At 41.2% G+C, this 25456-nt stretch overlaps 1 protein-coding gene across 2 annotated transcripts in view; it reads right to left on the reverse strand.

The window, feature by feature from the left end:
* fbxw4 (F-box and WD repeat domain containing 4) overlaps positions 1-25456 on the reverse strand; it is a 54788-nt gene that overhangs the window by 13661 nt on the left and 15671 nt on the right. For both annotated transcript variants that reach the window (XM_026189430.1, XM_026189429.1), the window contains exon 6: positions 6339-6404. In XM_026189430.1, coding sequence (XP_026045215.1) covers positions 6339-6404 — 66 coding nt within the window. The remainder of the gene's footprint in view (positions 1-6338; positions 6405-25456) is intronic.

Here is a 25456-nt window from a genome sequence, read left to right on the forward strand (position 1 = left end):
TGATCGGAAGATTGATCCGATCCAAACCGTGAGAGTTTTGATCCGTTGCACCACGAGTCTTTTGCATGTAGAGTAAATGTGCTAACATCACAGCATGGAGCCAAATGACTGGGATTTTACTGTCAAGGTATCAAACAGAGTTTCACAGCAACCTCGTGTTCTCTGAGGTAACTTTAATGTTCTCTGTTTTGTGGTTAACAGAATCTGCGTTTGAAGACAGAAAGTTAAAAGCTCTGATAAAATATCAGAAGGTGAGTGTAACGCATTCTGCCACAAATCTTTGTAAGGGCAGACTACACGAGCAGGTGCTTGAGTTTCCATACCTGTGGGACTAAAAACACCTGGATTCAGAGATTAAGAGGTGTGGACTGATACCTTGTCCCTCCAGTGTCTCTCTGAGCGTGGGGGCAGCGAGACAGCTAAATTATCAGAATGAGCGACTGAAAAATAAAGTTTGTGTTTCCGAGCAGATGTAGTGTGTCCCTGCAGTCTACCTCGGTGCACCACGCTCTTATGATCACAGCTCCATTCCACTTGCTCCTCAGCTCTTGATTACTGAAGAATAACTTGCACTCAGCAGGACGGATTATTAGAGAATAACTGTCTCATTGTTGCCATTTAATACCCTCCATGACCGTGACTGTGTGCGACTCTCGCATGTTTGATACCTGTCTCGTAGCAACCATTTAAAGGAGACTGCCGGCCATAGCAACCGAGCAGCCCTACGCCTCAGCTAATGTCCCCCTCCCTAAACCTGGAGCTCTATCCATAGCCTTGGGATGGTAATCCCCTAGCCTTACCTCAGGGAACCTTTTTATTGGGCCAGGGCTTTCCCTACAGGGTGCCTTATTGGGTGAGAGCTTTCTCATTGCTCGGGTCTCATGACTAAGAGTTTGTGTCTCTGTGAGGTGGTTGTGAGGTAGTGACCCCTCATTTTCCCCTTACCACCAAAACCAAGGAGCTTAGCATATGCCACAAAAGGAAACTCATTTAAGCCAAAGGGATACAAGCCTGTCTATTCATAACTAAATAATGATGTCTCCATCACAGCACTACCACTAACTAAAAAGAGATCAACAATTCATAACCCCAGCTATTGAAATCCTGTTGACACGATGTTATTCCTAAAAACGAGCTAATAAAACACAAAGCATCCAAATGTGAGAGGAAAAGAAAAACAACTTTCATCAAAGAGCTGATATTTGTGCAGCGATCTTAAAGGCAGTAACAGCACCATGAAATGAACTGAAGCACAGCAAGAAACAGCAGGAAATCTCAAACTGGCAGGCCACTGGCTTTTACTGGTGTGTGTTCACAGAACAGAGGCAGAACCATGCAATCTGTCAAAATCTGCTCTCATGTGACCAGCAGAATCTTCTGTTATTACTTACCAAGATCTCAATAACCTAAACTGTTATACAGATGCCACCAAAGAAACCGAGACATATCCACACACATCCCTGAAAAAGAAAAGACAGATGTGCGCTAAACTTATCGCACCAACCACGGCTTCTGCTCAGCCGTCTCCGATTTGTGTAACGTTTATAATGATTGCTGTGAAATGTAACTTCATATATCAAATACTTTTCAAGATCATTAAAAGAGGTCGGTCAACCCACTTATAGGCTGGAGGATTTAACATGAACAGAATATTAAAGACAAAAGCTTGAACTTTGTCACCATTAAATGATTCAGAATCGGTCATTTGCCACAGATACGTCCACAATAGTGTCGGTAAGTTAAAACATGAAACAAAACCCTGCAAAGTCCCAAACAAGCAAACTGCAAAATCACTAAATAGTGGTGATTTCTGAAATTCACAATGCTGTAAAATAAAGCACGTAGAAAACTTTCTAACATGAAATTAGCCACAAAAATCAGGAAAGAGCCATTTTCATTCAGCGTTCATGTTGAACTGAAAGTCTGTCCTGAGTGGAAGGAAATTCTGGAGTTTCCAGATCATACGCTAATGATAACCGAGGAAATCATTTAGTTAAATAAGTGAATATTTTTTATTTTCTAGACCTACTATTTTGAGACCTATTGACCCGGAAGACTTAAAATATACTGAGAGGCAAAACGTGCATATAGTTAACAGAACTTTCTACTGATATTTTTGTTTTTGTGATACTTTTGTTTGCTCGATCCAGCATTAAAGTTGAACGAAAATCACATTTTGTTCATTTTGTTACTAACAAATTCTAGTTGTAAAGTATTCGGGCTAGTTTTGAATTATTGTGAAATCCGGTTGTTCAGTCTGATGTCACTAGTCGTGTCTGGGCCTAAACTCCGCTGCAGGTCCATATATCAAACGATCACTATGGCATTACTGAGAGTTGAAAAACTGTCTAAAGTCTTTCATCTTTAATAAAATGATCAGCGTTCTGCTCTACCAGGTGTAACAACTGAGTTTAACATCCAGGCATCCATGAAAACGGAATTTATGACATTTAACGGAGTTAGAAGTTAGCAGGAAGTTAGCTCGCTAGCTTCTATCTAAATACAATATAGCATGTCCTGACTGCGGGGTTTTGGAAACAAATTCAAACGTACAGCTCTGTTATCACTTCCAGCATAAATGAAGACAGAAAACTAAACAGCAGTGACGTTTGTAGGGTTACTGAAGTTTGGCTAGCTGGTATATAATGATGTGCTACGTGACCGCTAGCGACACAGCTATGTTAGCATAATATAAACAAGCTAACTTTTTTTCCACTCGATAAAAGTTAACGTGAGTGTTCTCGGTGGTCAGGAACAAATGTAATCGCATGGCAGGATGCTGTAAAAGGACCAAACTTCAGCCAGGAGAACAACTGAGATAATCCATCCACAATACGAGGTTAGTCATTCATATACTGCTGCATGGGCTGGGCTGTAGTTACATCCTAAGGTTTTAAAAACTGAGCTTAAATAAATGATTAGTGGTAATAAAAGCCGAGGGAGGTCAACAGTGATCACTGACTGTTTTAGGAGCTTTTTGAGATTAAATAGAAGAAAATACAAAACATTAAACATGTTAACAACACAAAAGCCATATTAAACGCAGACTACTTTAGACCCGGAAGTAGGATTCGTCACGTCATCACTGAACAACCGGATATATTTATATACAGTTCAGAAACTGGCACTACTTGTCTTTTTTATATTGGTGTGCTCCCTAATATGCGAGTTTATGAGACAGCTTGAATACATTTGTTATTTCTTCATGTTTTACGCAGCGTGCACTCACTCTGCGCGTCCAGATTACAGACTCTGGTTTATTTTGATGGTTTGACAGACCAGTGAAAATATCAGGTTTTTTGACGTATCCATGTTCAAACATTGACCGAAAAGTGATTTTCTATATGAAAATTTCACAGCACTAAATATGTTCAAACTTTGCAGTTTTATCAGACTTGGTTGATCAGGACATGAAACTGGCTGATGCTAAAGATTCACACGTAAATGCAACTTTGTTGGAAAAATAATCCATTTCTTCAGATGAAGCGATCCGAGCTGCACTTGGGAAGTTATTTTATGAGATGGGCAGCCTGGTGCCCTGGCTGGGTGTGGGGTGGGTATGTGGGGGGGGGGGGGGGGGGGGGGGGGGGGGCTACAGGCTTAGTATTTGTTATGAAGAGACTTCTGGCTGCGTGACACACAGCGTCTGTCTTGATTTAAGCCTGTCTGGCCTTATTGTAGGAGTCAGGTTGGCTTTAGTGGGCCACACACAAGCAAGCAGTGAAAGGACTTACTAATGAATTGACAATGTTGAAAAAAACACTAAGAAAGGCTGATTATCCTTCAGTATGTGGCAGCTGTAGAATAGTAGTGTGTGTATATTTGTGTGTTTTGGTGACAGGAGGGGTTGAAGGCTCCAAAACTGGATCCTGGGGATGTGCTGGGAAACAGGCCTCCTGTCAAAAGCAATCACACAGGTAGAGAAAAGGAGCCACGCTGAGGTTTTTAGCCACTAAAACAAACAGAGGGGAGCCGTGCATCCACCCAATTTACCCACACCTCTGCGCTCGCTGCTCCACAACTGCACGTCTCCTGGCAGAGTCAGTGGAGGTGGGTGTTGGGACCACATCAATGTCACATACACATGTGCGTCTGCCATTTGTTTAACAGAGCTTCTGCTCCGATTCAGTCATTTCACCGCGCTCCTTTCAGATTCAGGAATGTGAGGAATCCCAGCCCGACCGTTTGATTGTTAAAAGGAGCGCCTCCTTTGGGAAGGAGCCGAGGGTAACGTTGGGTGTTGGGAGCGATGGTCGGGGTGGTTTTTCTTTGATGTGTTTTTCCCCTTCTCTGTGTTTAACCATGAGTGAAGACAGTGTGAAATGTTGGGTTGCCCCTTGTGTGGGATGCACCTCTATATGGGTGATCATAAGACTTCTTTGTCCCTCTGAGATGAGAAAAAAGACAAAATCGACTTGAAGAGGGTGAGAAAGAAAAACGGTTAAACCCAAAGCAAAGCCAAAGGAAGCTTCCTTGTGGAAGCTTGTGGTTTGTTCTTCTCTAAACTGGCTGCAGCAGCTGATGTTCGGTTTGGTGTGATGGCTTTTGTTCTGATATGTACAGAGTTTGATGCTGGAGAGTGTTTGATGCACTGAAAGTATTCACAAAATTCCAGGTAAAGTGTATTTGCACATTATTTCCTCAGAAGTGAGGAATTAAAAAATGCCTGCATACCCGTGTTTAGCTGTAAAATAAAGAAATTTACATGAGATAAATAAATAACACAGAAACCGTCTTGATGCCTGCAAAATCATCCAGGTGAGCAAATCCCAAAAAGTTGTTTCTGTTTATCTGGATGTAGTTTACAGTCAGTCCAGATGAACAGAGACTGAGATCGCTCGGCTAACCTTTATACAAAATTTGAATAAAAGGACTTAACATCCAGTCGTTTATGGCTAAAGTGATAAAGAGTGTTAAAACAGTTTATTTATATGTGATTTTACTAACAGTTAATCATGCTTTATATTGCATTTCTATTTTTTGTGCTGTGTTGGAACCTCCAAGGATTTGACGGTTTCCTGTTGGAGTATAACTTCAAACGATTTGGCTCCTTTCTATTGGCTTACACCGACATGGATTAGTTATTATTATAGAACTATAGAAAAACTGAAAATATATAATAAAAAATATAGATAATAAATGATGTGGTTTTGCCTCTTACATCTCATGTATGTGCGGATTAAACGTGTAACCTGGTATTTAAAAGTAAAAAGGTGTCAGAAAAATAAATACTCGAGTACCTGAAAAATCCTACTTAAGTACAGTAACAAAGTATTTCCCTGTAGTGTGATCCTGATGCTGGCAAGGTCACCGAGCGTGTAGAGCACTGCCACTTCTGACACTCGTGTCTTCTTCGCACGGTCGAGTTCACTGATAATATTTGTTCAGAAAATGTTGCTGTCAGTGTTTCTCAGCTGCTCTCCCTCTCAAAGGCTGCAGAAGGTTGTCAGGTGTGAGGAGTGAACGTCCATCCACGTGGACTAAGCTCTGAAGGCTGGATGCTCTGTTCTTCACGACTTAGACTTCCATCCTCTGCGCTTGGTCCGGCCTGATGTCAGCTCCTTCTGTCATATTTGAAATTATTTAGAGGTTTTTTCTAAGGTCCAAACATTTTGGGAAACAGGGCTGCTGCCATAACATTTCAATATCATTCAAATATATAAATGCTGTTCAAGGGCCATCTCTCTTTAAATAATCAAATTCATTTCATGTCAGGGTAGTGTTTCCTGTTCAGCCGGGAGAAAAACCCAACAGCACAACAACAGCCTCCGGTCGTCGTGCGCCGTCAGTCTGTTCTCACTGGCTCAATGACAGGAGCTTCAGGTCCTCACTTTGGACTGACAAAGACTTGCTCCATGGAGTTTTCAAGCTGATGCAGATTTGTTAGTAAGATGGAAAATCAACAAAAGTCGAAATAGGCAGAGATCCGGTGAATTAAGACTGTTGAGGAGTTTTGATTCCAGCTCATCACACATGCTGAATCTTTGCTTCGAGTCTCACAATAACATAAAACATGCTCATTGTTCTCGTTTCAGGACTGTGTAACCTTTCACAGGAACACATGACGATTTAGAAGACTGAACTTGTGCGTGTTGTATATTGTGTTGTACAGAAACACCGTACACAGCTCATCGCGTTGCACTTCTGTCATGTGGATTACAGCCAAAGCTGCCGCTGCTCATTATCAAAAAGTTTCTAGCTGAGCTAATAATTATTGAAACATTTACATGACAAAAAACAAAGCAGGGTGTATGGAAGCATGTGTTGTGTGACTAACAATACTTTAATGATATGTTGCTCAACACAACGTTGTTATAGCGAGGAGCTTCCTGACTCACCGTTCAACATCCCAGATGCAGAGAGGGGAGAAGTTCTCGCAGCATGCAGTGCCTGTGACGAAGGAGCTGCACACAGAGAGGCAGAACATGTCCTTAAACAAGGTGAACAAACATGTACTGACACAAGAAAACAAGGTAGGAATCTACCCAAAATGATTGATTTAATTTTTACTTTTCATTTTTATCAGCTGGCTTATTGTCCTATATGGAAAAATATATTAAAAACAATTGCAGTGGATGAAAATGACCCTTATGTCCACATATGTAAAAGGAAGCGGTCATTCCAACGTTTCCTGTTTAACCAGCGTACTTTCCAAAATGCACAGAAGACATTTTATAAATGATGAGATCTGGAAATCTTATTATTTCAAATCATTATTCTTTTTTAGATTTGCTTCCCTGTGGCTTCATCTGAACATCCAGATGAACAGACACAGTTTGAAACAGTGGATCCAGCACGAATCAGAAAGGGACAAGTATGAGGAGCCGGCAGGATTTAGCTGCTGGGCTCAAGATGCTCTAAAAGTGCATAAAGAGATTATCCCAGAACGCCTGCATCACATATTGCAAAGTAGCAAAAGATACACAAAAACTCCCTTTTAAAAACATTTGAAGTGTTTACTTTGAGTGAAATTAAAAGTGATTTAATACAGTTTGACAGTTTGTGCTAGCTCTGCTGTCTCAGAGTCAGAAGACTGTCTATAGTCTCCTTTCTCTGTGGGAGCACATGTGAGTGCACAGCATAGAAAGTGTTTCTGAAAAAGACAGTTTTGCACTGCTAAAGGAACAAAACTGTGAGCGCAGGTTCGAGACTGCTGTCTGTACAGAGCACCAGCGGCAGCACCTTAGAGGATTCATCGAGGCCCACTTTGCACTTGATTTCTTGACCTCATTTAGCAATTGTTATAAAAATGTTCTCTCATCACATAAAAGGTTCATTTTGAATAAGAATGTTTGTCTCTGGGGCCAGCGTAGCACAGCTGCATGCATACAGTACGTGTAGACAGCACATGCAGGGTTTGTCTGACCAGAATGGAGAGAAATGGGGAGTCTGGTAGGAAAATGTTCATTATCACAAATAACCAGATTCTCTTCTGGTCTTACATTCAGCACATGTTGTTTCCCAGCAGAATAAAAGACAAGAAAAGACCGCTCGAGCCTTTGACTCAAGAGGCAGGTTGGAATTAGCAGCCTCGGTATGCACAGTGAATGTCACGCATGTGGGGAGGTTAGGGAGAGGAAAAGGTGAGGGGAGGAGCACTGTGGGAGAAGGCTGACTAGGAGGGCTGAACTGGATGTGGAGACTCAGAGCTTAGTGCCCTCCTACAGGGTTGACAGACAGGGGGAGGACCCGCCTTTTACATGCAGAGGTAGCTACTGACAGATGCTTATGTCAAAATAATGAGGACTCAAGTCTGTACTGCAGTAGGTGGAGATGTTATTTGGAAAATATCACACTGCATCATTTCCACAGACTTGTCAGTTACACTTGTCATGCTTTCAACCTCCCATTCAGGCACAGCTTACAGGTACGAGATTAGACAGATTCTGGCTCCACGGAGTCATGCTAACGCTGGCTAAGTCTGTGCATTTGTGAATTTGCAGCCTACGTAGAAATAAAAAGTCTCCTTCCAGCATCAGAGTTCAGATTTCTGTTCCAAGCTGACAGAAGTTGAATCTGCTCTCTTTTTGTGTATTACTGATGAAACTCACTGCATGGCATTGTTTGTTATAATTCAGAGTAAATTCCCAAGATTATTAATGTCCTAGTTTTTAATCTGTGGTAAGATAGGAAGCTCACTGCTAACTTTGAACTTCAGTGTCATCAAATTACATAAAAGCAGAACCAACTAAAACTTCAAAGCAAGATTTTGAGCAAGTGATGAGGTAGCACGGTACATGGGGAGAACTTTATCTCAAACTAGCTTTTAATAGAAGATATTTCTAGATTGAATGTATTAGATCAGGGGTGTCCAACTCCAGGCCTCGAGGGCCGCTGTCCTGCAGGTTTTAGATCTCACCCTGGGTCAGCACACCTGAATCGCACGATTAGTTCATCAGCTGTGTTGGATCAAGGACACATCTAAAGCCTGCAGGACAGGCGCCCTCGAGGCCTGGAGTTGCCCACACCTGTATTAAAGAATTGAGGGGAAACAAGAGAAAACTGAGGCGGGAACAGAAAGACACAAAGCGGGACTGGAACCCAACCAGCACCATAACCATCATCTTGTTCTTTATTACATTTTTTTTTATATGGCATATTGTTCATGCCGTATTTCTATAAAGAGTCAAGTCCATAATCTTGACAAACATTTGTAGAACAAAACCTACAAGGTTCTGTGAGATGTCGAGGATGCAGCTGTACTCCAGCCTACATGTTCCTCCTCAGGACCAGACTCTCTTATGTTGAAAGGGCCACATGCTCTGTCTGACCTTCTTCCCCTCTCCTCTGCTTGACACAGCTCAAGTTGAATCAGCATATACTTTTAGCTCCACAGACAAACAAGCTGCTTGTGAACAGTAATGGCACTGTGGTGGAATCACATGCACTGGCTTGACTGAGCATTTATCATCCTGGAGGCTGTGCTGCCAAACCTAACAGGACTTGGCCTTACAAAGGCCTTGCAGCGGTGCAAAGCGTACCAAGCAGAGCTGCGACTGAGCCATGCTGTTGGCGTGTATGTACTTTGAACTGGAGCAACGAAGAACGTGCATGTTTGCAGGAAAACACACGCTCAGTAATGCGGGCAGCTGTCAGCCCCGTCACATAGCACAGACCTTTGGCAGGTTCCCAGTAATTAGTGTTGGGTAAACTCATTTATGACCCAGATGGGTCTGGGACCAGTAGCACAGTGGGTGACCTCTGACCTTCCTGACACAGGATACAATAGGGTTATAGTCACACTTGCTATCTGGACCCTATTACTCTCCATTACTCACATTACTCACCCCTGACTTGGCTGTATCACAGCAAGAGGAGAGGAGGGGGACACCACCTACACAAAGAATGACTCCTTCTTATTTCTTCTGCTTCCTAAGCCAACTGAATCACCAACCAGATCTGATCTGGAGTCAGAACAATGGACTGATATTATAGCTGTTAAGGTCAAAGCCTCTATCGTGCCTAATTTTACCTAAACACATGCAAACAAACACGCAGCCACATCTCTGACCAGACTCCTTCTCTTCTGCTCAGTCAGTGGCTCCCCATCACATCACCTCTCATTAGCAACACCCTGGCCAACCTCAACAGCTGGCTGTATCATCTGAAGGCCCATGTGTGTTCAGTGGGAACCAGTCATATCAGCAGGTCAAAAAGAAACAACAATTTTTCATCTCTCCAAACACACATTCATACACACTGATACAAAAACACAGGCAGCACCAGACACAGACACTTAAAATGGTCTCATCAGTGACAGGATCATGATTGATCCCTGATGGAATCGTGACCGACGGTCGACCATAAGGATATCCCCCACCTGCGACGTGGATGATGCAACCACGAGTGGTAACACCGCTAAGCGGCATTTAGAAAAACCAGTGGTAATGTAAAATGTAACCACCAGGGGGAGCAGTACTTGTATTTCATTGCACTGCTAACGTTCTTATATAAAACGCAAAATCGAAATGTAAACACACTCGGATTGTGCAACAATATATGTGTGTGTGTGTATTTCTGCCACGAATATGTGGCGCTCTGTTGATCTCTGATGATTAATCAGGTCAGTGAAACGCTGCTGTACAAGTCTCATTTGGCACTGTGCTTAAAACTACTGATGCTTCTCACCATTTCCACTGTCCAAATAAATTAGCAGCCATAGCGGTGATGATGACAGTCTTGCTCAGGTTTTCTGCTGCTAATCTTAGTATGTCACCTTTGCTGTTTAATTTATGCATGTATGTTACTAAAACTGGTGTTAATACACCTGCAAACTTTGCTACATCGTGTTGAATTTATACTTAAAAATGCGCAGAAGTAATTTGTACTTGATGACATAATCTGAGGCAGCACGGTGACGCGGTGGTTAGCACTGTTGCCTCACAGCAAGAAGGTTGCTTTCTATGTGCAGCGCACGAGCTGCATTCATGTGAACTCCGACGTCACAACATCGGCCTTTTTTTATCTTGGGGTAACTGTGAGAGCATGTCCTCTGCTGCTTTCAACAGGAACAACACAAGCTGAATATCATGTAGGAAAACCTTAAATTCATGGAGTTCACATAGTAGTTTTCTACTGTCCCAATTTTGTGAAAGCACCAAGAGGTAGCTTCATTTTTTATCACATTTTCAAAGACCGAGCCCATAAAATGCAGCCCAAACAGCTGATCAGAGTCACATCTATCCAGTTCACACGGTTGGAACGAACTTTATTGGAAAAATGATGAGTGATGATAGGGTGTGTTTAAACCATCTTCTTGAGATGTTGTCTTCGGAGCTTGTGTCTGACATCCCCTACTATGTGGACTGGCTGGCAGAACATTTGACATGGGTGTTTTTCACATACGCATCTGCTGCTCAACCCACAAATGCATTTTCCTTACAAATGTGGGCAAATGAGGGAAAAAGTCTCTATCCAGTTCATTACATGCAATCACAATCATGGAGGAGACTGCTGCCATGATAGATGTCCACAGAATTCATAGTGTTTTAAGTTTAGTGTCAAGTTTCTGCAGTCTGTGATTATTTATAATGTATTTCTGCCCACAGTGCCAAAACTACTCCAAAACAGTGTGTTGACTGTGGTTGATTAGCAAGCCCTGATTGACCTGAATTCTAGAGCGGGTGTAGTTAAGAGGAAGGCCAGTATGCAAATATCGTTGAAGACAAAATGATTAGCCATCCCATTATTGTTATGATGTTTATTTTCTACACATACCGTATTTCCCGGACTACAAAGCGCACCCGAATATTAGCCGCACAAGCTAAAATCAGGGGAAAATCCTGTTTTGTACATACATTAGCCGCACCTGACTAAAAGCCGCAGGTGTTTCAATGTTGACTTATCATATGTAAGAGAATATGCACAAAGGGAATTGTCAGGAAAGAGATGGCTGTTTGGAGACATCACTTTTATTAATATTTTGAAAAACAAGTTATGGGTACATATTTGCACAACCTTTTAGGTATATGTACAAGTAGCGGTAATTACAAGTACGAAACATGTGCTGTGCTTCATAAATGAGTAACAAATGTAGTACATAACAGTAACCTACAGCACACCAGAAAAATAGATTCGGCCTACCTTTTAGGCTCAGGTGCAGCGACACGGCTTTAACAAGAAGAAAAGTCAGTCATTCACCATCTTTCTCTTCTTCCTGCGCACTAAAACCACCAAAGTCCTCTCCTCCAGTGTCGGAGACGAACAGGCTCAGGATGGCTTCGTCATCCACTCTCAGCTCCTTTCTTTCGTTGTCACTTTCAAAACCAAAGAAATCCTCGTTGTCAGTGTCGGAGTCGAACACCCTCTGAAGGGCCGTGGCGGTGTCCTCCTCTCCATCATGCAGCAGTCCAGCCCTTCAAATCCGTTGGTGATCGTGGATGTTTTCGCACTTTTCCACGCTGTCAGAATCCACCGGTGGAGTTGGGCATAACTTGCTTTTCGCAAGTTTATCGCCGCTCGTCATCCACGCCTCCCGCTGAACGCGTAGCGCTACTTTGAAGTTTGTTTTTCGCGCTACTTGTACGGCACTATGTTGCCTGGCGGACGGACATGTGACCAACATACCAATCTTGAACCCCGATCCTTCCGCCAGGCAACGTAGTGCCGTACAACAGCGGAACAAACAAAACAAATCGTCTTACGATATCACAAAAATCAGGGACAATCCATAGAAAAGCCGCACCTGACTAAAAGCCGCAGGGTTCAAAGCTTGTGCAAAAAGTAGCGGCTTATAGTCCGACAATTACGGTACTAGTTTTCTTTAGAATTAACAAATTATTTTTATTTGGACACGATAACAGAACTATTTCAGAAAAAACAAAAATGACCAGGGAGGATATTATTGGCCCCTGAAAAACTGAGCTTTTAATTGAGCCAGAGCACAGCCCATGCCAAAAATGAAAGAAATTTGTTTAGAGCATTTCCAAGTGTCTGGAGTGAGGCGTCTCATCTAGAAATGTAAAGTGAGCCAAACAGCACAGAACAAGCCTGGCAGAGGTAGAGAAAGCAAAAGATTTTAAAGACTATGGAAAAACAACAAGTGAGAGAATGACTGCCAGGACACGAGTGAAGGACTGAACCTGGTCTGTAGTCTCAATGAGGACAATCACTAGAACCCTGCACAAGAGTTCAACAGGAACTCCTCTTCTGTGGAAGACAGACAGAAGGATTTTAAGGACAACCTGGAGAAAGATTATGGACACTGGACCTTTGGTAGAAACTAGAACGTGTGCGCCACAGAGATGCTGCCTACATATGGAGAGAAAGGAGGGAGTGTACAACCCAAAGAACACTGTGTGTGGCTGTATTATGCAGGGGGGGGGGTGTGCATCTAGAGCTGGGAATCTCATCAAGGTGGAAGAAAGAAGCATATGTGAGATTTTAAAGGAAAACCTGAAGGAAGAGTGGGTGGTGTCGAGGAGGGAAATTATTTTACTGCTATTGTTAAATAATTGTTATTGCATTAATAATATAATTTGCAGCATGGATATTGCATTCCAAGGTTTAGACAGTGTCTCTTTCAGAAAGACTGAGTTGCAGGCTGACAGGAAGTTGTATGCAGAAAGAAGCAGGAAGTTATTTTGAGCCGCAGGCTAAGACGAGGCTTTAACAATGTAACAGATAGCTTTATCATTTTATATTAAGGTTTTAGTAGAGGTTCTTGATTAAAACATTTATTTAGTAGAAGACATACACATAGTCTCAGTGAGCTTCTGGTCTGGTAAAAGGTCAGAAGTGCAACAGGTGAATTGAGAAAGAGCATGTGAGGTCAACACACACACACACACACACTTTAAATTAGATTTATTTAGAGGAAGAGGTTAGTTATGTTTGGCTGTAACTACAAAATTGTCTCGGTAAAAGAGGAACCGTTTCTTGTTGTCTCGACAAGAAAGAGGAACAATTCATTTTAAGATAAGAACGGAAAGTACCAAGCCATGAAAATAGGAGATGATTTTCTGGGTGAAAAGTCATGATGATGTTGATCTGATCTATGTATAAAATGTGTCTGTGACGTATGAAGGGGCGTCAGTAAACAAACCCTGATGCTATAAAATATCTGTTCATGCTTTGATTAAGTTGAAGACTACTGGCTGTCTGCGTACAGAGTGTCTTCCCACGCGTGTATTCATTAAAATCATCGTTTGACTTCACCCGGCCGGATCGGTGTGGTTATTCTTCGATCACCTCTTGTACCCTTCCTCAATATTGAATCTTAACATTTGGGGGCTTCGTCCGGTTATTGGGGAAGGAGAGTTGGAGGTTTGGACGGAGAAATCCGGGGTCTTGGGTGGTCTGACGGGCAGACGTGAATTCCAGTGGTCTAAGTGAGTGGGCATAAGCCGGCTTATCCAAAAGGTAAGGCACTACCTGTTGAATTATTTCCAAAGTGTGCCAAATTGGACATGATAAAATTTAAGTCTACTCACTGAAGTTACTGGTGGATGTCTGTTTTGATTTTGATGAAAATCTCATGAGTTGAAGCAGTTAGAGTTCTGCTAAGAAGAAATGAAAGTAGTTAAGAGTCTGATAAGGAAAGTTTAAATAATGGGTTGAAGTCCCAAAGAAATTGAGTTAGAGTCTCAAGTAGTTGGTAGGGAATTGGTTATTGTGTTGGTTAGAGTCCAAATTTGGTCATAAGAGTGGACCTGAGCGGTCAAATTGGCCACTAGGTTGCACCTGCCTCAGTTATACACTTGTTTCGGGTGTTGATTGTTGTTTCAAAGTATTATAAATTATTCTAGAACGGCAGTTCGAGTCTGCTAGGAAGCGCAGTGCTCAGAGGTAACGCTTGCCAATGTCAAGGACGCTTAGACATTGTCCTCGAAGAGGGATAGTCAGTTGGTCACTGTGGAGTTTGGGGCACTCCAGAATAACTAGGAGTTAGAATCTCCTTACCGTTTGCAACGGTATCTGCGCTTTTTTGGCCAGCAGAAGTGGACTTCGGGCGTGTAACTTTAACCTAAAACTTCAAAAAAGTTTGGGTTGGTTGACGCTTTTAAATTGAGTTAGGGATTTTAGAAATGAGGCCAGAAACAGTTAAAGTCTTGATACTGGTTAATTGGTGGGCGGTTATTTTAAATTTGTCGAAATTGGTTAGGCGCTAAAGCTGACAGATCTGACAGTAGTTGTAAATATAAGACGTCTTTGTAATAAGAGATCTCTGTGTGTCGAGTCAGTAATGCACTGACTGCCTGCTGCTATTTTTGGAGGTGTGTGTGTGAGTGAAAATGCAAATGAGTAAGCAGTGAACTGTTTAAGCCACAGTTGGTTTTACAAATACTGCTGCAAACATTGTAGAGTGTGTGTTTAAAATGCCATTTATGTTTAGTAAAGGACTATAAATAAAGTTTTGAGTTGCCGTAGGGGATGCATAGTAACTGACTGAGTTTGGATGTAGATATATAAATATATTGAGTGCACTGTATATACTTAAGACTAACACATCACTTTCAGTAGTAACTTTTCTCCAGCATTAGTTGCTGGTGGGTTTTATTTTTTCAATTTCTTGTGTGTGCGGTGAGAATTAATGGAGGTTTCAATTTTTTGTTTGTTTGTTTTTTACTTGCTTTTTTGATTATGACAAGCATGTCTAAAATACTCTTAGGAAATTGTGTTTTGAGTTATATTCTTCAACTCTAGTCACAGTTTAAGTGTGAATGCGGTGACTAGAAGGTTTTGAATGATGAATGAAGGTGTGAGAGGTATTTCTTTGGTGATGTAAAGTAGGAGGTTTTAAAGTTTGAAAGTGTTTTTAATTTAAGAGATGCATGAGTGATGTTATGAGAGTTTTGAGTTTCTTTTTCTTTCAGTTTAAAACACATAAGTACATACACTTGGTACACCTGTTTACTCTTTGACTTTATTAAAACAGATGGTGTATTTGAGTTTGAATTTCAGTAATTGTATGTTGATATGGTAATTTAGTTTTATGTTAGGTGAAGGAGATGTCCATCTCTGCGTCTTGCAGGATCGAAAGTGAAAGTTGAAGGTTGTGATGTGAATGCTGTGAGTACTCGATTTGAATGATTCTGTGTGAGGTGTACAAAATACTAAATAATAATAACACTATGAAAGTTGATAGTAGAGTGAGTGCAAGGTGATGTGTGAACAGAGGAAGTCTGAGAGAGAAGTGTGTGCGTAGGCAAAATGCAGAGTGTGTGCGTGAAATAAGGGAGTATTGTTTTTTACATCAAGGTTTAGTAGAACTAAAGTAGAACGTTACAAACAAACAGATAAATAAAGTAAAATGAAGAGAGAAAATAACTGACAATTACATTAATGAATAGAAAACACACATACACAAAGTGCCATATGTGAAATTATTCTAGGAAGGAGTCAGAATTGAGATAGCTTATTATAGAGATAGTTTAACATAAGATGCAATGAAGGAAGCAGCTTACATTCCTTTAATTCCCAGAGCCAGTGTGTTCCCTCCCCTGCCCACTTGGGCCCCGTATCAGGCGAGTATGGAAGGCTGGATAGCCCATGACGGGTAAGATCCCACCTCGAAACCCTGGGACAACCTAAGGCAGGCACAGTCACGAATACTCTCGGACCTGACGGGTAAGACCGCTGGGCTAGGGTGGAGGTGGAAAGTGGCAAGTGGAGCCCTACCTTCTGGCTGAGGACAAGGAATGCTGCTATTTAAGGTAGGAAATCAGAATTTGGGTTAGTAAATTTGGGGAGGAGAAAATTGACTGTTTAAAGGCAAAATTATGAAGGAGTCTGACACACTGTAAAAGCACCATATGCAAATTCACACACACAAACAGAAAATGCATTAAACTTATAAAGACAAGACAAGACAAGCTCATGGAGTTTAATGCATAGACACTGATTAAACCTAGCTAAGAACACAAACATAGGCAATGAAGAACAGCTTGCTATTTTGTATGAATGATACAAGGGTGTGAATGTTTAATAAAATACATTTGAGTTTGTAATTGAGGAATAGAATAAGCCATATGACAAAGGGAGTTATGAAAACGAAAAAGGGATTAAAGTAGTTTTAAAAAAGAGTGACTTAGGAGTGCTCTCGTACTGAGTGATCAACACTAGTGATCACTGTTGGAAGAAATAAAATGATTTAATGAGTTGGGAATGTTTAAACATATGTTTCTGTTGTTACAGCTTCTTGAGAGATGACTCAGTATGCAAATTAGCTGGAGTGTGTGTGTGACTGTGACTTTCAGGAAGAGGAAGCATAGCAGAGACGAGAAGTGCAGATTGGGGTAGGAAATTTATAGTTTAGTGATTATATGATGTCGTAAGGGGGTTTTATGCTGAATTGAAGTATGTTATAGAGCATAAGGGGGTGATTTTTGTTTGCAAATTGAGTGGTTTTAATGAGACTTTTGGTGTATTGAGGAGGTGAAATTATGTGGTGGCAAGATTTGTGTGTTTAAGGTTGTTGTGGTGATGGGTTGATTCTGTCAGGTAGGTTGTTGTTGTTATTTTTGTTTTTAATAGAGGGAGTTTTAGGAAACATGGACATGTCTAAATTGGGCCCATTATTTTGTAACAGTGCACTTAAAGAAAACCTGTCAGGTGATTTTGTTTTGTTTTTATGAGCTAACAATCAGCTCTATTTTTTTTTTCATTTCTGTTTTAAGCAGGCCTGCAACAGTGAATAACGGCGCTGAAAGTTCTCGGGAGGAGCAAATATAAGGGGGCTTTCCAGATTACAATTGGCTGAGGAGAGCTACCTGTGGGGACTGATCAAGGTCGTAAGTCCCTGTAAAAAGGATTTTATGCGAGTCAATCCAGTCCAAAAGCATAAAGAAATATTTCCCTATGGAAAATAAAAATGACTGAGCTCATTTTGCGGAGGGTGGAGTATCTGATCGTGCGGGAAGCTCCACTATCAGCAAATATATGGTGTGACTGCATGTGAGTGAATGTGAGGGTGAATAAATGTGGACAAACAATTTGTTTTTACCAGAGAAAATTTCTGTTTTGTTTTATTAGGTGGGGTTAGATTATGAGATTATAGTATATTGTTGGGAGAATGCCAAATGCTAAAGGGGAAATATTTTTTGATGTAACTCAGTTACCATTAATTGTAGAAACACATGACTGATAACTGTTCTGTTTTAAGTTTATTTTTATGACATAGATTGGATCATGAGTGGGGAAAACTGAGCAGTTTTAAGTTTTGTATAGTATCTTGACACATGAAATGTATCAAGATAAAGGGGGGTTTAGGGTTTAATAATTTAATTGCTTAATAATTTAGGATCATTTTAGGACCTTTTGGGTTTTTGATCATTTGGATATGGTAAAACTGAAACTGGTATTTTTAAGTTAAGGTTAAAGGATTAAAAGTGAACTTGTCACGGTTTGCGAGGCAAGCCGTGTGGAGTTGTAGAAAAGGACCCAAAAGGCGGCAGCTCTGGTGCAGGTGAATATTTATTTACAACGGTGGGCACAAAACAGCACTGGTGGAAAAACAAGAAACCGGAAAACTGGGTAAGCTAATAACACAAACCAGAAACGAGGATGCAGGGAGGTCCGGGGAAATACACAAGAGACGCAGGGAGACCGAGGGGAAACAATATAGACGAACCAGGAACTACAATATCAGAAGACACAACTTAAATACACCCAGAGCACGGGGAGAACACAGACATAACAGGCTGGGGGAAACATGGAATAAACACAAAGAGAGACGAGAGCTCATAAATAGACAGAGGGGCACAAGGGGGTAAGAGTCACAAAGGGAAAAAACACTTAGGGAACACCACAACAGGACACCTCAGAAAACCTGGCCTAAATAAGGAGCGAAAATACAAGGAACCAAGAATGCTGGGCCAACATGGCCCAGGACCATGAATCCTGTTTAGAAGATACAATGCCAGTTTTTCAAAGCTGTGAATAAATCTTAGAGGGAAAATTAGTGAGGGTTGAAGGGGTAGAACAGGTTTGATTTTTTGATCTTTAGAAGAAGTGGTTATAATGTAGGCTTACACATACAGATATTACATAGGAGGTATTTTTAGGATAAAAGGGGGAGCTTATAAATAGAAATGATTTTTATACATATTGCATTTTGTGCTTTTAAAGGAGTTGTGGCTCAAATTTGTCTCTGGAGGGTCACGAGCCTTTGGCTAGCGCTATGATTAGCCAATCTACTGTGAGGATAATATGAGTTCATGAAGGATTGCACACGCTTACAGACACAGAGTTAAGAAACACACATGACAGTATTGATTCCAGGCAAAAGGCCTTAAATTCATTTAGCTTTTAACTGAACTTAAAGAAGGACCAAAGAGGAAGGAAAGCATATATTTTGGTTAAGTCTGATAAACTAGAATTAGGAGGTATTGTTACATTAAAAGGAGCAAAATGAAATAAAAAGGCTATACCGAAACAGGTGATAACATAGGAAATGTGAGGTTTTAAAATGAAGTTAGTGTTAACACATAGGAGTTGTTTCAAGGCAGCATTTAGCTATGATGAAATGTATACAGGAGTAATTGCTTATATGCTTGAACTTAATTGATTAAAGTGGTTGTTTTCTTTTGGAGTAGATTAACTTGCAGCAGCGACAATTTGTGCACAGGATGTTGATGATCAGATAAGGGAAAATAGAGCGAGCAACTGGACGTGAAAGCAGGGCTCAAAGAGTTTAAAGTGATGAGTAACGTTGAAGAGTATACATAAATACAAGTCAATAAGTTAAGAGCATAATTAGGATCATGCTTTTAATTAAAGAGTCCCAGATAGGATAAGTTAGGGAGATGCAAGAAAAGGTGTTTTGTTTCCTTTGCAGAAGACTGATCTCGGCGACCACAGGAGGGGCGAGGATCCTGGAGATCTCGAGGTTCGAGACCACCAGAGAAGGGTCTGCGTGAGGACACAATGTATTGTGACCTCTGGTTTTCAGAGGTCAAAAGGGGGAGTGTCGAGGAGGGAAATTATTTTACTGCTATTGTTAACACTGGAATTCCCAGCTTCTACCGTTCTACCTTTAAAAGCCGGAGAGCAGTCAAGTCAAGAAGGCTTCTACCTGAGACCCCCGCGGAGTCATCATTTTGCGTTTCTACCTTTAAAAGCCGGAGAGCAGTCAAATGCTGGAAGTGGAAGCTAAATTGGCTAGTCATTCATATGTATATTGGGTCGTTACCTAGGAATTCTGGAGGGAGGGGATTGGGGGAGAAATCAACACACATGAGTCTAGGTCCTTTGTTGCTGACATTTATTGATAAAAACAGTAGTTTCATTTCATGTTATTTCCTTTTTCATTTCAAGCAAGGAAGTGGATGTAGTTAGTAAGTAAGATATTTCAGACATTATTCTGACACAGAGGAGGAGATACTGGAATTATAATTAGTATCTATGCATGCATTTGTGATTTTGTTTGACCTTCCCATTGCTCACAATTTGAATTTGTTCACACTGCAGATGAGTGTCTCAGTCCCCAAACAAGCTCTCTTTTTCGGTGGAGAAGCAGTCTCCTCATCCGCAGTGAGTGTGGAGAAATCAACACACATGAGTCTAGGTCCTTTGTTGCTGACATTTATTGATAAAAACAGTAGTTTCATTTCATGTTATTTCCTTTTTCATTTCAAGCAAGGAAGTGGATGTAGTTAGTAAGTAAGATATTTCAGACATTATTCTGACACAGAGGAGGAGATACTGGAATTATAATTAGTATCTATGCATGCATTTGTGATTTTGTTTGACCTTCCCATTGCTCACAATTTGAATTTGTTCACACTGCAGATGAGTGTCTCAGTCCCCAAACAAGCTCTCTTTTTCGGTGGAGAAGCAGTCTCCTCATCCGCAGTGAGTGTGGAGAAATCAACACACATGAGTCTAGGTCCTTTGTTGCTGACATTTATTGATAAAAACAGTAGTTTCATTTCATGTTATTTCCTTTTTCATTTCAAGCAAGGAAGTGGATGTAGTTAGTAAGTAAGATATTTCAGACATTATTCTGACACAGAGGAGGAGATACTGGAATTATAATTAGTATCTATGCATGCATTTGTGATTTTGTTTGACCTTCCCATTGCTCACAATTTGAATTTGTTCACACTGCAGATGAGTGTCTCAGTCCCCAAACAAGCTCTCTTTTTCGGTGGAGAAGCAGTCTCCTCATCCGCAGTGAGTGTGGAGAAATCAACACACATGAGTCTAGGTCCTTTGTTGCTGACATTTATTGATAAAAACAGTAGTTTCATTTCATGTTATTTCCTTTTTCATTTCAAGCAAGGAAGTGGATGTAGTTAGTAAGTAAGATATTTCAGACATTATTCTGACACAGAGGAGGAGATACTGGAATTATAATTAGTATCTATGCATGCATTTGTGATTTTGTTTGACCTTCCCATTGCTTACAGTACAAAAAACCAACCATTTGTACACATATGTACTAATAATAATAAAAAGTGAGTGCAACACTGCAACCCATCACCCCGTCGTTCAGTGGTCGTTGATCAGTGGTCCATTGTGGCACCATTCAGAGCACTGGTACAATAGTACCAGCAAGATATGGGAAGACATTGCAAATGTACTTGGATTTTAGGTTGCAAGCCACCCAAAACTTGATCCCAAACTTGTCAGGCTTACTTGCAATATACTGCAGGAAACCCGTCACCCCGTCGTTCTGTGGTCCATTGTGGCACCACTGATCAACGACCACTGAACGACGGGGGTGTGACCCCGCTGATCAGTGTGACCTGACCCCACTGATCAATTGTGATCAAGGGTATATATATGATACAATCTCACTGCACTTAGCCTAACCCTTCATTGCCCTGAAGAATCCTGTGGTGTACGGACCTCCTCTCCAAGGAAAGAAAATGCAGAGAAGACTCACCACCCAGCAGGCGTTGGAAATGATCCTGGCGGAAGTCGACCCTTGTGACTCGGATGGAGAAGACCTAGAAGTTCAGCCGGATTCGGACTCAGAGCTGTCTGATCAGTCTTCCGGTTAGTTTCATTTCATGTTATTTCCTTTTTCATTTCAAGCAAGGAAGTGGATGTAGTTAGTAAGTAAGATATTTCAGACATTATTCTGACACAGAGGAGGAGATACTGGAATTATAATTAGTATCTATGCATGCATTTGTGATTTTGTTTGACCTTCCCATTGCTCACAATTTGAATTTGTTCACACTGCAGATGAGGAGACTGCTTCTCCACCGAAAAAGAGAGCTTGTTTGGGGACTGAGACAGCGAAAGATGGCACAGTGTGGCGTGAAGAACATGTGGGGACCCGTCTCCCTTTCACCCCTATAGAACCGTACGCTGCAGATGGAGAGCCAACGGCTAAGGCCAGGAGAAGTATCTTGAGTCGCCTTCAGAGCTTCCTGTGTTTCATCACTCTTGACATGCTTCGTAGCATTCAAGAATGGACTATTCAACATGCACAGCAAACGGAGCATGTTTGTTGGTTCATGGACCTCCCTGAACTAATGGCATTTATTGCTATTGTCATCTTGCGGGGGGTTTACAGGGTTCCATCTGTAAATGACTGCTGGTCAGCAAACCTGGGAAACCCACAGATAATTGGAACTATGGCACGAAACCGCTTCCAAGACATCATGCAACACCTACGCTTTGATGACAAGTCCACCCGCTGTGATCGAGCAAAGACTGATAAGTTCGCAGCAATTTCCAGTGTGTGGGGATCATTTGTCACCAACTGCATCACGTGCTACAACCCTGGTCTACATATCACCGTTGATGAACAGCTTTTCCCATCAAAAACTCGGTGCAGTTTCCTGCAGTATATTGCCAGTAAACCGGACAAGTTTGGGATCAAGTTTTGGGTGGCTTGCGACCTAAAATCCAAGTACATTTGCAATGTCTTCCCATATCTTGGCAAGGACCCCAATCGTCCCACTGGGGAGAGACTTTCCGAAAATGTAGTTATGAGGCTGATGGAACCATTCCTGGACAAGGGCAGAAATGTTACCACTGACAATTTTTTCACATCGCTTTCACTTGCGCAAAAACTTCTTAGACGGAAAACCACCATCCTCGGCACAGTCAACAAGATTCGCAGGGAAATTCCTCAATCCACTAGACAGACAGATCGCAATGAATTCACCACTCAGGTATGTTGCAGGTCTTTTGTGGTTCTATGTTTATGTGTTTCATTGTGTGTAAAAGGGCTATGGAATTAACAATTTATCTTATTTCTTAGGTGTTTTCAACCTCTGCTGCCACGCTGACGGCGTATGCGGCCAAACGGAAGAAGACAGTATATATTCTTAGCAGCATGCACAGCGTGGTTCAGACCGAAAACACTACCAAAAGGAAGCCAAACACTGTCACCCTTTACAACAAGACAAAGTGTGGCGTGGATGTGATGGACCAGATGGTTCGGGAGTACACTGTCCGCAAAGGAACACGGCGCTGGCCAGTTGCCGTGTTTTATAACATGATTGACATGGCAGCACTGAATGCACATGTGCTGTATCAAGAATGCACCGGGACGAAGGAAAGACGGGTGGACTTCCTGGTAGCCCTTGCAACCGAATTGGCTCACTCTCATGTAGCTGCGAAGAAGGAAAGAAAAGAACAGTTGCTTCGGACACAACCCTCCACACCGAGCCCTGGAAAAAGGGCCACGTGTCAGGTCAAACACAGATGCAAAAAAAATCAGGCCACTGTGCGATGTGTTCACTGCTACAGGTACACATGTGGTAAATGCAGGCGACAGATACCGTGGCAGTGCCAGGATTGTGAGTGATTGCTGAAAATGTTGTAATGTACTCACTCAATTTTTGTTATTATTTGTAAACATGTGTACAAACGGTTGGTTTTTTTTCTATTTTCATCAATAAATGTCAGCAACAAAGGACCTACATGTGTGTTGAGTTCTCCCTAAGATGGCATACTGAAACACTCCAAGTGTTTGCAAGTAAACCTGACAAGTTTGGGATCAAGTTTTGGGTGGCTTGCAACCTAAAATCCAAGTACATTTGCAATGTCTTCCCATATCTTGCTGGTACTATTGTACCAGTGCTCTGAATGGTGCCACAATGGACCACTGATCAACGACCACTGAACGACGGGGTGACGGGTTGCAGTGTTGCACTCACTTTTTATTATTATTAGTACATATGTGTACAAATGGTTGGTTTTTTGTACTGTAAGCAATGGGAAGGTCAAACAAAATCACAAATGCATGCATAGATACTAATTATAATTCCAGTATCTCCTCCTCTGTGTCAGAATAATGTCTGAAATATCTTACTTACTAACTACATCCACTTCCTTGCTTGAAATGAAAAAGGAAATAACATGAAATGAAACTACTGTTTTTATCAATAAATGTCAGCAACAAAGGACCTAGACTCATGTGTGTTGATTTCTCCACACTCACTGCGGATGAGGAGACTGCTTCTCCACCGAAAAAGAGAGCTTGTTTGGGGACTGAGACACTCATCTGCAGTGTGAACAAATTCAAATTGTGAGCAATGGGAAGGTCAAACAAAATCACAAATGCATGCATAGATACTAATTATAATTCCAGTATCTCCTCCTCTGTGTCAGAATAATGTCTGAAATATCTTACTTACTAACTACATCCACTTCCTTGCTTGAAATGAAAAAGGAAATAACATGAAATGAAACTACTGTTTTTATCAATAAATGTCAGCAACAAAGGACCTAGACTCATGTGTGTTGATTTCTCCCCCAATCCCCTCCCTCCAGAATTCCTAGGTAACGACCCAATATACATATGAATGACTAGCCAATTTAGCTTCCACTTCCAGCATTTGACTGCTCTCCGGCTTTTAAAGGTAGAAACGCAAAATGATGACTCCGCGGGGGTCTAAGGTACTACCCCGAAATGACTGCTCTCCGGGGGTGTAAGTGTTAAATAATTGTTATTGCATTAATAATATAATTTGCAGCATGGATATTGCATTCCAAGGTTTAGACAGTGTCTCTTTCAGAAAGACTGAGTTGCAGGCTGACAGGAAGTTGTATGCAGAAAGAAGCAGGAAGTTATTTTGAGCCGCAGGCTAAGACGAGGCTTTAACAATGTAACAGATAGCTTTATCATTTTATATTAAGGTTTTAGTAGAGGTTCTTGATTAAAACATTTATTTAGTAGAAGACATACACATAGTCTCAGTGAGCTTCTGGTCTGGTAAAAGGTCAGAAGTGCAACAGGTGAATTGAGAAAGAGCATGTGAGGTCAACACACACACACACACACACTTTAAATTAGATTTATTTAGAGGAAGAGGTTAGTTATGTTTGGCTGTAACTACAAAATTGTCTCGGTAAAAGAGGAACCGTTTCTTGTTGTCTCGACAAGAAAGAGGAACAATTCATTTTAAGATAAGAACGGAAAGTACCAAGCCATGAAAATAGGAGATGATTTTCTGGGTGAAAAGTCATGATGATGTTGATCTGATCTATGTATAAAATGTGTCTGTGACGTATGAAGGGGCGTCAGTAAACAAACCCTGATGCTATAAAATATCTGTTCATGCTTTGATTAAGTTGAAGACTACTGGCTGTCTGCGTACAGAGTGTCTTCCCACGCGTGTATTCATTAAAATCATCGTTTGACTTCACCCGGCCGGATCGGTGTGGTTATTCTTCGATCACCTCTTGTACCCTTCCTCAATATTGAATCTTAACAGTGGTAATATGAAAGAGTATGAAAATGCTTAAATAATGAAAACTAATTGCATTTGAACTTTCTGAATTACATAAGGTTTTCATGATGACCTACCTTTTTGGAGATGCATCAGCATTTGATAAAGGCTTCTCTAAGATGCTAAAAATCGCGACGGGGGTTTCAATGTGTGAAACAAATAAGCGACAAATAAGATTCTTGCCTTTCATAGTAGCCGTCTTGACTTTTGTTCGAGTTACGGTAGGCAAGTCTTCTATAAAGAGGATTATAATAGAAACAAAAGTAAGTCAGCATTCACTCAGCCTCTCAGACCAATTACACATGAATGCAAGAAAGCAG

Source organism: Astatotilapia calliptera, chromosome 13 (genome assembly GCF_900246225.1).
Source record: "Astatotilapia calliptera chromosome 13, fAstCal1.2, whole genome shotgun sequence".
In the NCBI taxonomy this organism is placed as follows: Eukaryota; Metazoa; Chordata; class Actinopteri; order Cichliformes; family Cichlidae; genus Astatotilapia; species Astatotilapia calliptera.